We start from the raw sequence: 13,358 nt of genomic DNA, 5'->3' as shown, positions 1-13,358 counted from the left end.
GTTCTACAGTGTCATCTAGTGATGTGGGTTTTAATTGTGTGCTCGACCTGTTTATTGTCCATGACAGTTCCTTGCTACGCCGCCCGTCATGTGGCTGTTTTACTCGTTCTACGGACTTTTATGCTCCGGATGTACTTTGCCTGGTGCCTTTTAATGTAGTGTGTGGTTTTTTGTGTAACATACTTTTTTTTAGATTTATATCTCCGATTTACAGTCACCGCTTTTTATGTCTTATTTGCTTCTGTTCCGCATTTTTTGTTTCTGTATTCCGCCTTGTTATCTCCTTTATATTGTTTTTAAATATCTTCCTGTCTATTTATGTCTCTTGGCTGAAGAGCAGCGCTTATGCTGCTGCCAGTCCGCCGCTGATAGGGAATGGAAATGACAATAAAGGAAAACAACAAAAAAAGGTTTTTTCCTCCTTTCGCGTCTGCGACGTTCGCCATGGCTGTCTCAATGCAGGATCGTGCTCTGCTTGTAAAGCTGTATTACAAGAATGATGACTGTGGACACGTCGCTCTGCCGAAGTTCCTGACACTGAAGGGCTTGAAAAAAAGGCTGCCGTGGGTCCGGAGAAAGTGATTCGGAAATTTAAAAAGACGGGTTATTTCGGTGTGCAACCTGGTAGAGGGGGAAACGAATTGGTTCTACGTCAGTGGAAGCAGTGGCCACAGCAATGCAGGAGGCGACGAGTGGTGGTGTGGACGGAGAATTGTCCCAACATTAGACATACCCGTGAGCACGACGCGTAGAATCCTATGAAACATCCTTCTTTGCTATCCATTCAAAATTATCCATGTGCACGAGTTGCTTCCTGTTAACCTGCCATCAAGAGAGACCTTTGCTTTAGAATTTATTGCTCGCACGGAAGTGGACAATGATTACCGTGGAAGATTCTGTGGACAGACGAAGCCCACTTCCATCTGCCGGGAAATATCAATACACAGAATTGTCTAATATGGGCAACGGAAAATCTACACCCAAATTAACCGGTACCACTTCATTCTGAAAATGTCAGTGTGTTGTGCGGGTTTAAGGCATCATTTATCATAGGGCCATACTTTTTCGAAGAGACAGGTGCTTCCAGTCCTGTTACCTGTACCGGCACTGGTAAGCGCTATGAGTGTCTTTTGCGCAACCACGTCATTCCAGCTCTCCAACAGCGTGGATGGCATCATTTTTATGCAAGATGGCGCACCTCCGCACATTTCAAATCCAATTAAGCAGCTGCTGAACCGCCATTTCGGAAATGCTACAATTATCAGCCGACATTTCCCTACAGCCTGGGCGTCCCGATCACCTGATCTTAACCTGGGTGACTTCTGGCTGCGGGGCTATGTTGCGTTCAGTGTTCCGATTGCAAACTTAGCTGCAGTGAAGGCACGCATTGCTCAACACATTCTGAACGTGACCCCAGAAACACTTCGATCAGTTGTGGAACATGCTGTTTCTCGATGTCAACTTGTTACAGAAAACGGTGGACAGCATATTGAACATGTTATGCTCCAGTCATGCGGAAATTAATAATCCGATTTGATTTTTTTATGCTTTTTATGCGGTTTTTGGCTTCAGGACAATTTAAAACTGGTGTGATTGATGCTTTTTATGTGGTTTATGGCTTCAGGACAGTTAAAAAGCGATGTGAGTGGTGCTTTTTATGCGGGTTTTGCCCTTAGGACAATTAAAAACCGATTTTTCCCATCCGATTTGATATGACCTTGCCGTGGTGGATGGGCTTAGGCAACTGACAGTATCACACTTGTACACATGTGTATACTGAGTAGTACAGTTTGTTTAACGTCAAACGTACGCCTTAGCCATTGTTGTATGATTCATTTGTCATTTGCAGACGACCACTATTAAATTATAATGATTACAGCGCCATCTATTGGTACATTCTGTAACTATTTATTTTTCTTCCGCCATACGTTTTCCCCCTTCTCCGATAATATTCCGTTGCAATGGTGTTATATCTACAGCGGTTGAAAGTTTAATTTTACTTATAATCACCCTGAATTTCATATTTAGTTATCGATATAATTTATTGCCACGTTTCTTCTTGTACATTTTTTCCGTATGTTCCTTTCTTCACCAGTTATGCGGCCTTATCAGCCCATCTGATTTAGCACATGTCAAATGTTTCAATATTCTTCTCCAGTTTTTCCACAGTCTATGATTCACTATCATACAATGCTAACCGCCAATTTCTCATAAATTTTTTCCTCACATTAAGGCCAATATTTATAAATGTTTTATTTTCGTCCAGAATGTCCTCGTTATCTATGCTAGCCCTCGTTTTGTGTCCTTCTTGCCATTGATTTTACAACACAAGTGACAAATTTTTAAACAATAGTTACGTCAAATCTTATCAGTGTCAGCTTCTGGTCGCTTGTAAAAACATTAAAGGCGACCTTACTAGGATTTTATTTAAGGAAGTATATCGGCTATGATTAGTTTCTATGTTCCAAAGAAAACAAAATCGACTCACACTTTTAGTTTTTTTCGCTAGTACCTGGTTCTCCAGCATGACGTGCTTATGTTCTTGGTAGAGGAGACAGTGAACATTGTTGAAGACATTCGTTCTCAGCGCGATGAGGCGCCAGCATATTTTGTGGTTTTCATCCAAACCCACCTCGACGCAACATGTGGAGAAAGGTGAATAGATCAAGGGGGATTAAACGTTCGGCCACCAAGATCGACGAATTTAGAGTTTTAATTGAGGGTGTACAGGGCTAGTCTTCTCTAATAGATGTCAGCTCAGTCTTATGGTTGCGGCAGATAGTTCTGAGCGAGTGTAGCAGATACAGTTTGTCCAATGATCGTCGTGGCCGTGACATCGAGCAGCTTTTGAAGCCAACTACGTACGAAGCGTCATTATTAACGAGACGGGTAAACATGTGAGTAAGTTTTGTTTTCTTTGTAACATTGACCTTGATATTTGCCGAACGTATGTTTGTATGTAACATACTATGCTGTATGTTCTTCTGAAATCACATCAAATGTGTACTGGGGATTACAGAAGTCCTTGCATATATTGTTACTTATACGGAGGCCCTGTACACCGATAACGAAATCAATAAACAACAAAAATATTAGCATTCTTTCCAGATCACGTTGCATGTTCTTCCTTTAAAAAGACGTGTTGTTTATGTTGACAGTTCGCGTCTGCGATGCTGACCTACATCGTGGTGCTGGCGCAGTTCAGAGTTGGTGGTGATTCGTCTGATCTGAAAGCCCAATTGGCGCTCAGTACTCCTGCGACAACCACAGAAGCAGTCCCATAAGCCTTGGGGGCCATTGTCAGCACTCATCATATCAATAAAATGACATTTTTTCTGTTTGCCGACCCCAACAACTTCCACAATGTTGATGTATTTACAGCCATCCACCAGTTTCTCATTACCTGTATTTGACTATGACATCTTCTTTAAAATTTTTGCGTCTTCTACTCATTGCTTTTACTGCAGAATTCAACTACCCACGGACAACACAATTGTTAAGGGCAATCAGAATAGAATTCAGGAAGGAGTTTTGATACTTTGACGTAATCAACTTAGCATGTGCCTAGGGAATTTCGTAAGCCCACAGAACGCTAAGTCACTGCAGATATCATAAGCGAGTTCATGCAATACGAACGGGTTAACAGAACTATTATTACATCAGATAATTCGCAGTTGCGAATAATGAATACCATCAGTTGTAGAACAGAATGATGACAATGAAAATTTGTGCCGGACCAGGCTTCGAACCCTGATTTCCCCTAGTCACGATCAGTCGCCTTACCATTTGGCTATCCGTGCACGACTCACTGCCAGACCCAAACTTCCATATGTCGTCTACGACCTGTATTCGCACGTCCACCTGCCGATACCGGGCATGCTACTTTCAAGCACAACGTCTTATCTGTACGGGAATACACACAAGCAATGTGCGAGTACAGATCGTAGACGTATGGTTGACGACATATGGAAGGTTGGGTCAGGCCATGAGTCGTGCATGCATAATAATAATGAGCGTATGGCATTGGTGGCCGGGAGACCCCTCGCGGGGCGGTTCGGCCGCCGCTGCACAAGTTCTTTAACTCCACTACGGCGACTTGCGAGTGAATGAGGATGAAATGATGATGAAAGACACACAACACCCAGTCATCTCGAGGCTGAGAAAATCCCTGACTCCGCCGGGAATCGAAGCCGGGACCCCGTGCGAGGGAAGCAAGAACGCTACCGCAAGATCGAGCCGCGGACCGTGCATGGATAGCTAAATGGCTGCCGGCACGGTAGCTCAACGTGTTCGGTCGGAGGGTTGTCCATCTTTTGTAATAAAGAACTGAGTGTACAGATCAACGAAGAACCTGAACGGGTGTCATCGGACGTCCGCCCTGAACAAATTCAACGAACAATAGAGAACACAATGAGATGAACAAAAAAATGGTAAGGCGATCGTTCACGATAAGTGGGAAATCCGGGTTCGGAACAAATTTTCATTGTCGTCATCACATTCTACAGCTGATGGCAGTCATTATTCGCAATTGAGAATTCATCTGATGTGTTCAGTAACGGGTGGTGGCAGCAGTGCATCGTCATCAGAATAACACCGGCACTGCAGTATCGTCAAACTAATATTATTTTATATTTTATTTATTACAAAAGTCGGCCAGGTAAGGACCATGATAAGCTTACAATCCTTGTGACAGCTGTTCTCAATTTCTCTTTTAGTGTTTACGCCAGATACGCTTTATCAATGCGCAGTGCGTAGCACGGCTTTTATCGGATCTTTTGGCACCAGCCGTTCGTTTCTCTTCTCGAATAACCCCAATCATCACTACAGCTGTTCTGAAGATTTCTCGGCATGCGCGTCTTTCAGTAGTACATTCATTTCATCTAGATCTTTTTTGACATTCATGTACGTTATGGTTTTCAAGGCGGTTTTCCATCTGCCTCGGCGGGCGAATGCGGGATGGTTCTCCTTATTACCCCTCAGTTACGCTAAGTCGGCGATTGCTGCGTGAACACTGTCTCTACGTACGGTATGGGTACACCATAATTACTCTACCACGCAAACATTTGGGATTACACTCGCCTGGTATAAGACGTTCCGGGGTCGAGGGTGGGGAGGGGGGGGGTGGGGGGGGGGGTGAGGGTCCACTGGGGGTCGAACCGCACAATAAGTCTGGGTTCGGTGTGAGGTGGGTAGATTGCTGTTGCCTGCTGGGGGGTTGTGAACCCCTTAGGGCTACGGCAGGACGAAGCCACTCCGTCGTTTCTAGGTCCCTGGTTCAATACACAATATACACACCATAGTCAAAGATCTCAAAATTCGTTCCGTCCATTTGGAATCATTCATTCCTCTCACGTGGCAACCGAACTCGAACTAGGACCAGTCTTTGGATGGAAGACAACAACAACAACAACAGCTCAAGTGTTTCTGAGGTACAAGGTACGCATCCACACATTCATGTTCGTGAGTACTGTAGCGTCCAAGGGCGGCAATGCAGGCACTGACGGCACTGACTCAGTTGAATAATCGATCATATTTGACCACCAAGGGTGACGGGTTACGTTATTCCACACGTGCTGTAAGAATTGAAGGGGCACGAGTTGCACGAGACACTTGTCTTCTCGTGTCCCACATGTGCTCAGTTGGGGAAGAGTCCTGCGATCTTTCAGGCAGGGGAAGCTGCTGTACGTCTTGCAGAGCACGGCGAGTTTCGCGGTCACTACGTGTGCGAGCACTATCCTATTGGAACAGCACATCACCTACCCGTTCACAGTACAGCAAAAGAACTGGTCGAACAACATTCTGCATGTATCTAACGCTGATCAGCGTTCGTTCCATAAACACCAAAGGTGAACGAGAATTGTAGCTTCTCCCACCTCAAAATCTTAGGCATGGGATGGGACCGGTGTATCGAGACAGGTGTACGTCGAACGCACAGACGATTGTAACTTGGGTGTTGGCAGAATCTACTTTCATCGCTCAGTATCACAAAGCGCCATTCCATCGTCCTGAAGGTTGGCAGCTCTGCAGCCAGGTGACTAGCGCGAGTTTTAGTGTTCTCGTAAAGATAAGTAATTTTAGATTATAAAAACAAATAGTTTAGTACTAAGTACGTGGTAAATAGGTGTATTAGTGTGCCTTTTAAGCGTACCATTAAAGGTTTCATGCTTCTTTACTTAATATAGCAGAAAACGCGAAAAGATCGTACCGTCGTATTTTCTGTTTACTTTTTGCCGCAGCAAATCTATAGAATTTCGTTTAGTTGTTCTTTGCTCTCTCCAGCAATTTAACTATAGCGTACCTCTTCATTATTTAACTCACATTTCCGGAAAGAAGTGTAAAGTTTAAGTTGTTGTTTCAGAAACTTTGCACTGCTGTTTTTGGTGGTGGTGGTTAGTGTTTAACGTCCCGTCGACAACGAGGTCATTAGAGACGGAGCGCAAGCTCGGGTTAGGGAAAGATTGTGAAGGAAATCGGCCGTGTCCTTTCAAAGGAACCATCCCGGCATTTGCAGGAAACGATTTAGGGAAATCACGGAAAACCTAAATCAGGGCCGGCCGGAGTGGCGGCTACAGTCTGGAGCCGAGCGACCGCTACGGTCGCAGGTTCGAATCCTGCCATGGGCATGGATGTGTGTGATGTCCTTAGGTTAGTTAGGTTTAATTAGTTCTAAGTTCTAGGCGACTGATGACCACAGAAGTTAAGTCGCATAGTGCTCAGAGCCATTTGAACCATTTTGAACCTAAATCAGGATGGCTGGAGACGGGATTAAACCGTCGTCCTCCCGAATGCTGTTTTTGTTTACACACAGTCGCGTGTAGGCCAAATTTGTGGAACCATGTTTATCTGTAATTTAACTGACTTATTCTTAATAAACTATTACGTTTATCATGAGTGAAAAGTGCTTGACTTGCCGTAGGATTGTTAGGTTGGGGCTTTGGTGTGACGGGTGCTGTAGTTTTTTCCATGTAGGTGACTGTAGTTGCTTGGGAATAGGGGAAGTAAATGAGACTCATCAGTGGTTTTGTAGGATATGTAGTAGAGATAGGAAGATACTAGATCAGGAAGGGAAAATTACCGCCCTTCAGGCTGAGTTAGACAAGGCCAGGGGAGATCTTGACAGGTTAAGGAGGGAGAAGGGTAAAGAGGGGTGGGAAGTGGCAACAGGCAACGAGAGGAACAGGCCTAGAACTTTGTCTGACAGCTTCGTGGTGAATGTAGAAAACAGATTTGACCTGTTTCTTCAGTTAGAAGCTGGCGAGCCTCAAACAGTTGCAGGTGTACACAGGGCACAAAAACTTTCAGCAGCAAATTGAAAAGTAAGAATGGAGGGCAGTCAGTAAAGAGAAAGAAAGTGTTGTTAGGTAGTTTCCATGGAAGAGGTGTTGGCCACCTTTTGCAGGATGAACTAGGATCAGGATACCAGGTCACTAGTTTTTTAAACCTAGTGCTGGACTGGAGCAGATGACAGAGGATTTACGATCGCTTTGCAAAGATTTCACTCAGGAAGACACTGTAGTTATAGTGGGTCAGGCAGAGATCCTAGGCACAGTATAGAGTGTGACCTTGCAAAGATTGCATCAGCGCCAAAGCATATTAGTGTTGAGTTTGTATCTATTCTTGGGGGCCATGACCGACCTCATTTGAACTCTTCTGTCAAGAGAGTTAATTTGGAGTTGGAATGGCTGCTTATGACAGGTGCAGGATCACATGTTGGTGTGGTTCCTGTTGATTCTGTCAATATATGGGATTATACTAGGCATGGCCTTCACCTCAACAGGAAAGAGAAGGGTAAACTGGATGGGAAAATAGCAGGAAAGTAGAAGGACGGAGGCACTGTCATGAGTGATAAAATAACATTGGTTATAGAGTTCAGAAAAGACCCTTTTTTACGGTAGGAGGACAAAAAAGAAACCAAATTTTAAGACAGGTTATGACTGAGACAATCCTTCAATTTGAGAAAGAAACCAAAAAACATCATTCTAGCTTATTACATCAGCATAAACAGCTATTGGTTAAGAATTTTCAACAGTCAGCAGATATTTCAACCCTACCCAATTGTAACTCAGTCAATGTCAAATATCAGCTATCTTTATTGCATCAAAATATTCGAGGACTGAGAAATAAAATCAATGAATTAATTATCTGCATAGATGAATTAGAGTCTTCAAACCCAGCTGACATAATCTGCCTCTTTGAACATCATGTGACCACTGGTATAGAACTTTCAAGTGTTACAGGATTTAGGTTAGCATCTCACTTTTGTAGAGCAAAATGGAGAAAGGAAGAGTTGCCACATTCATCAGGAACTGTCATAAATTTAAGAACATTCATAAATTTTGCCTAGAACAGCGTATGAAAGCATGTGCAACAGAAGTAGAATAGTGTTAAGTGTATATCGAGCACCTGCAGGTAACTTTAATCCGTTCATAAACCATCTTGAAGCTGTACTGGCCCATTTAAAACCAAAAACAAAGAAATAGTGGTTGCTGGTGACTTCAATGTAGATTTCCTTAAAGACTCTCCCAATAAGAACTTATTTGAGTTAGTAACACTATCATTGAACTTAATTCTCACTGTAAAGTTCCCCACTAGGGTTGCCAATTGCTCACAAACAGCCATTGGTAATATCTTTATAGAAAAGTCCAATGAACAAAATTATATTACAAAACCAATAGTCAATGTCCTCTCAGACCATGACATGCAGTTCCTTCTGTTAAATGTTAATACTGAACAGGACATAAAATCTGTTAAATCTGAGCTCAAGAGGGTAATCAATAAGCCAAAAATTGATTATTTTAGGACACTCCTCAGAGACATTCACTGGACTGATGTTTACAGTGATGATGGCATGAATGAAAAATATAAAACCTTTGCTAATAAAATGCTTACCTTATTTGAACACTGTTTTCCTCCAAAACTAACCAGAATTAGAGCAAAGTCTACAAAAAACCATGGATTACTCAAGGAAAAGGGGTATCTTGTAAAACCAAAAGAAAACTGTAACAGTCAGTCGGAAACAGTTCTGATGTTGATGCTATAGCACATTACAAGAAATGCTGAAAAATATTAGAGACTGTAATATGGACATCAAAGCAAATATATTACAAGGAAAAGATAGTCATATCAGATAACAAAATTAAGAAAATATGGGATATAGTGAAGGAGGAGACTGGTAGAACCAGACATGAAGAGGGACAAATAGGAGTAAATGATACATTGGTGACAGATATGTGTAGTGTTGCAGAACTTTTTAACAAACATTTTGTAACTGTTATTGAAAAGGTGGGGTTCTCAGGTTCTGTAGATTCTGCTATGGAATACCTCAGACCAGCCATTTCAAGTAACTTCCATGATATGAATTTGACCCTCACTACCCCAGCGGAAATAATTTCCATCACAAAATCTTTAACATCAAAAACATCTAGTGGGTATGATGAAATATCAACAAAGTTAATTAAAGAATGTGATTCTGAGTTAGGTAACATATTAAGCTATCTGTGTAACCAGTCATTTATCAGTACAATATTTCCTGAATGGTTGAAAAATGCTGAAGTTAAGCCACTGCTTAAGAAGGGAGATAAAGAAATAGCATCAAATTTCCTTCCAATTTCACTTTTTCCAGCATTCTCAAAAATTTTTAAAAAATGAACGTACAATCATCTTTATAACCATCTTATCTCAAATAACATACTGTCAAAGTCGCAGTTCGGATTTCTAAAGGGTTCTGATAGTGAGAAGGCTATCTACACTTACAGTGAAAATGTGCTTAATTCATTAGACAAAAAAATCCAGGCAACTGGTATATTTTGTGATGTCTCAAAGGAATTTGACAGTGTAAATCACAATATCCTTTTAAGTAAATTAGAATATTATGCTGTAACAGGAAATGCTGCAAAATAGTTCCAATATTATATCTGTGGCAGGAAACAAAGAGTGTTATTAGGAAAGAGACATATATTAAGCTATCAGGCATCATCCAACTGGGAACTAATTACATGTGGGGTCCCACATGGTCCCATTTTAGGGCCCTTACTTTTTGTTGTGCATATCAATGACTTTTCATCAGTAACATTACCAGATGCCAAGTTCGTTTTGTTTGCCAATGATACAAACATTGCAATAAATAGCAAATCAAGTGTAGTCTTAAAAAGATCGGCTAGTAAAACATTTGTGCACATTAATCACTGGTTTCTAGCCAATTCTTTGTCACTAAACTTTGAAAAAACACACTACATGCAGTTCAGAACTTGTAAGGGGTGTCCCACAAGTACATGCCTAACATACGATGACAAGCAGATAGAAGAAGTGGACAGTGTTCAATTCTTGGGATTACAGCTTGATAATAACTTCAACTGAGAGGAGCACACCACAGAACTGCTGAAGTGTCTTAACAAATCTCTATTTGCAGTGCGAATTGTGTCAGACATAGGGGATATAAAAATGAAAAAGCTGGCTTACTATCACTCCATGAAGTCATATGGGATTATTTTTTGGGGTAATTCATCAAGCTAAGCTAATGTTTTCCAGGCACAAAAACGTGCAGTAAGAGTGGTGTGAACTCAAGAACATCCTGCAGAAGCCTGTTTAGGGAACTAGAGATACTAACTACTGCTTCCTTAATGAAATTTGTCATTAAAAATATATCACTTTTTCAAACCAACAGCTCAATTCATGGAATCAATACTAGAAATAAGAATAATCTTCACAAGGATTTAAAGTCACTTACTCTTGTACAAAAAGGTGTGCATTATTCAGGAACACACATTTTTAATAACTTGTCAGCAGCCATAAAAAGCTTAACAACCAATGAAATTCAGTTTAAGAGAAGCCTAAAAGATTTATTGGTGGCCAACTCCTTCTACTCCATTGATGAATTTCTCAGTAGAACCAACTGATATTATATATATAAGTTCTGCACATTTTCGGTGCAGTAATGTGTTCATTGTGTGTGTGTGTAAGTACAATCTAACTTCTGCACCATTTCAGTGCAGTAATGTGTTCATTGCAAATAGTATTATAGTAGTTCTATTACATGTTTATTACCTTACAAATAAAAAAAAACTTTTTATTTTAAATTCAGTGCATTAGTGTTTGTAAAATGATTCTTTCATATAGTGTTCATTAAAAAAATGACGATCATTCCACTTGGGACCTATGAAAGGTACATTAGCTTATTTGTTTCAGTTGAAAAAATTTGTCATGTATTATTGTTTTTCTGACGTGTTTTACATCCTGGAGGACCTCCTCACTATGGATCAATTGGAATGAAAGTAAATCTAATCTAAGCTAATGTAAACCTGGTGATCCTCTGACAGCACCAGTTGAGCCATACATGTGGATGGCTGGCTGGAGGCGTGCGTGCCTGTGCTGCTACTGCTAGTAACCGGTTCGCAACAGTTCGTGTTGACACTTGCGGGTTCACATTTGTCCTTACCTGTGCTGTGGTAGCTGTACGATCTGCCACTGCTGCCCTTACAATACGTCGGACTGTGTTGGTGTCAGTGCTGCCAGCACGTTAGAATCTCGGCTACGAGTGTGAGAATGCTCACCAGTTCACAATTGCGTGCGTCGATTAACAACTGATGCGCCACGTCCAACCTGTGTGAAATTCTCCGGGACCACCATTCCGACACTCGAAAGGCCACAATTTGATCCCTCTCAAACTCGCTAAATCGGCTGTAGGAAGCACGAGCGAGACTCAGAAGAATGATAAATGCTTGTTTCACACATCTGCACCACACTGAGCCTGATGGGCATGAGCTTTCTGTTTAAAAAGGTAGACACACACTACCCACTGGTAGCTGTGCTACTATGGGAACTGCTGGTGGATGATGCTGAAACCATTATAAATACATCTAATGTCCCCCACGTGGCATATTCTGTCGTCGAATCGAAATCGACATCGTCTTCCAACGTGTCCTAATTTTTTTTCCGGCAGTGTATTTACATGAAGTGCAAATTCTTTGATGCCATTGTACAGAAGTGTTTCTCAACCTTTCTGAGGCCATTGACCCTGAGTGCAGTCTGATATTAATTAGAAAGCCCCACCTCTAACGTTGTTAGCGTCAGTGCTAACTGTGGTAAATTTTAGAATTAAAAAAAATCTGTTTGAACACTTTTGTTTTGAGAATGACGAAAGATAGTTTCAACAGGTGTTTTGTTGTATCATGAACTAATGATTTTGCTTACTTCTAACATCGTTGTTTATAGAATGATGAAACACTTAGCAGTGAACAGGTAGAGCTATCTATAACCCCTCTTCAGAAAAGAAAGCTAACTATCCACGTCGACGATAAAGACTTGTTACAAAATATGCTTCCTCTGCACCACTCCCCTCCCTAGCGACTCTTGCTCCAGCCACACTCTAAACCCCCATTTAAAAGCAATCGAATTAAAAAACGTGCGCTACACTTACTGTCAATAAATTACTTCAGTGCTGGACGCCTTACTTCTGAAATGGTAGGAATTAGAAGACCTTTGGTAGCCAAACCTTTATGTCTGCCAACTACTCTAACAATAATAATACTGTGAAGGCCCTGCAGCAATTTAGTAACCATTACGTAGTTACTGTTGCGTCGTGCCGTCAATTAGATGGATTATCTGTTGTCAAATGAATAATGAAGCGATTTATGATGTATTGCCGGAACCACCTAAAGCTCAGAGAAGGCATTTTGATGAGATATTAAAGCATGAGTGACGTATACGTATCGATTTTACTGTCATAGACACATGGCACAAGGAAAACAGTTTTTGTGTAAAAAGTGGACTATGTGAGTAGAAGATGTTGATACATTCGTTTGATAAGCTTTAACATCAACCAAATTGTTTCAAGGGTTAAAGTTCACGTGTGAAAAAAAAACGTTAAGGATTGGTAACTTAGTAATCAGTATTACATTCTTACGAAGTATAATAATGATGATGATTAAAAAAATAATTTAGTTTCCGAATCGTGACAAAATCGAGTTATTTCGTTTTTTTCTCTTAGAAAACTTCATGTTACCCCTCTGGGAGTAACTACCACCAGACTGGAAACTCTGTTCTATAACGATGTATTAAGTACTGATTTTAACAAATTAACATTATCGCATTGAAACGTTTTATTTATTGTAATTGTTATTATTATCATCATAATGCAAGGAATCTGTGGCCTCTTAAACCTAGGGGTAATGGCAAGATGTATTTTTAGGGGGAGGAGGGAACAAAGCAAAAGCTGACATGGGTAATCAAAAACGAAAATCTGTAGTGGACTGTGAATCAGTCTCAGACCGCATTCCCGCAACAGAGACGCTCAATATGAAACGTATTTTGAAAGTCACTAACAGTCCAGAACAAACTGTGACCTTCTCCCCTCCAGACCT

At 41.2% G+C, this 13,358-nt stretch overlaps 1 protein-coding gene across 1 annotated transcript in view; it reads left to right on the top strand.

Annotated features, from left to right (window-relative positions):
- Nucleotides 1-3,284, top strand: part of LOC126260548 (gustatory and odorant receptor 24-like) — a 101,449-nt gene extending 98,165 nt beyond the window's left edge. Inside the window, exon 7 of the mRNA XM_049957882.1 lies at nucleotides 3,159-3,284. Coding sequence (XP_049813839.1) covers nucleotides 3,159-3,284 — 126 coding nt within the window. The remainder of the gene's footprint in view (nucleotides 1-3,158) is intronic.
- The last annotated feature ends 10,074 nt before the right edge of the window (nucleotides 3,285-13,358 follow it).

The sequence above is a fragment of the Schistocerca nitens genome, chromosome 5 (genome assembly GCF_023898315.1).
Source record: "Schistocerca nitens isolate TAMUIC-IGC-003100 chromosome 5, iqSchNite1.1, whole genome shotgun sequence".
NCBI lineage: Eukaryota > Metazoa > Arthropoda > Insecta > Orthoptera > Acrididae > Schistocerca > Schistocerca nitens.
The sequence above is the reverse complement of the archived record's forward strand: the minus strand, read 5'-3'. Positions and strand labels throughout refer to the sequence as shown.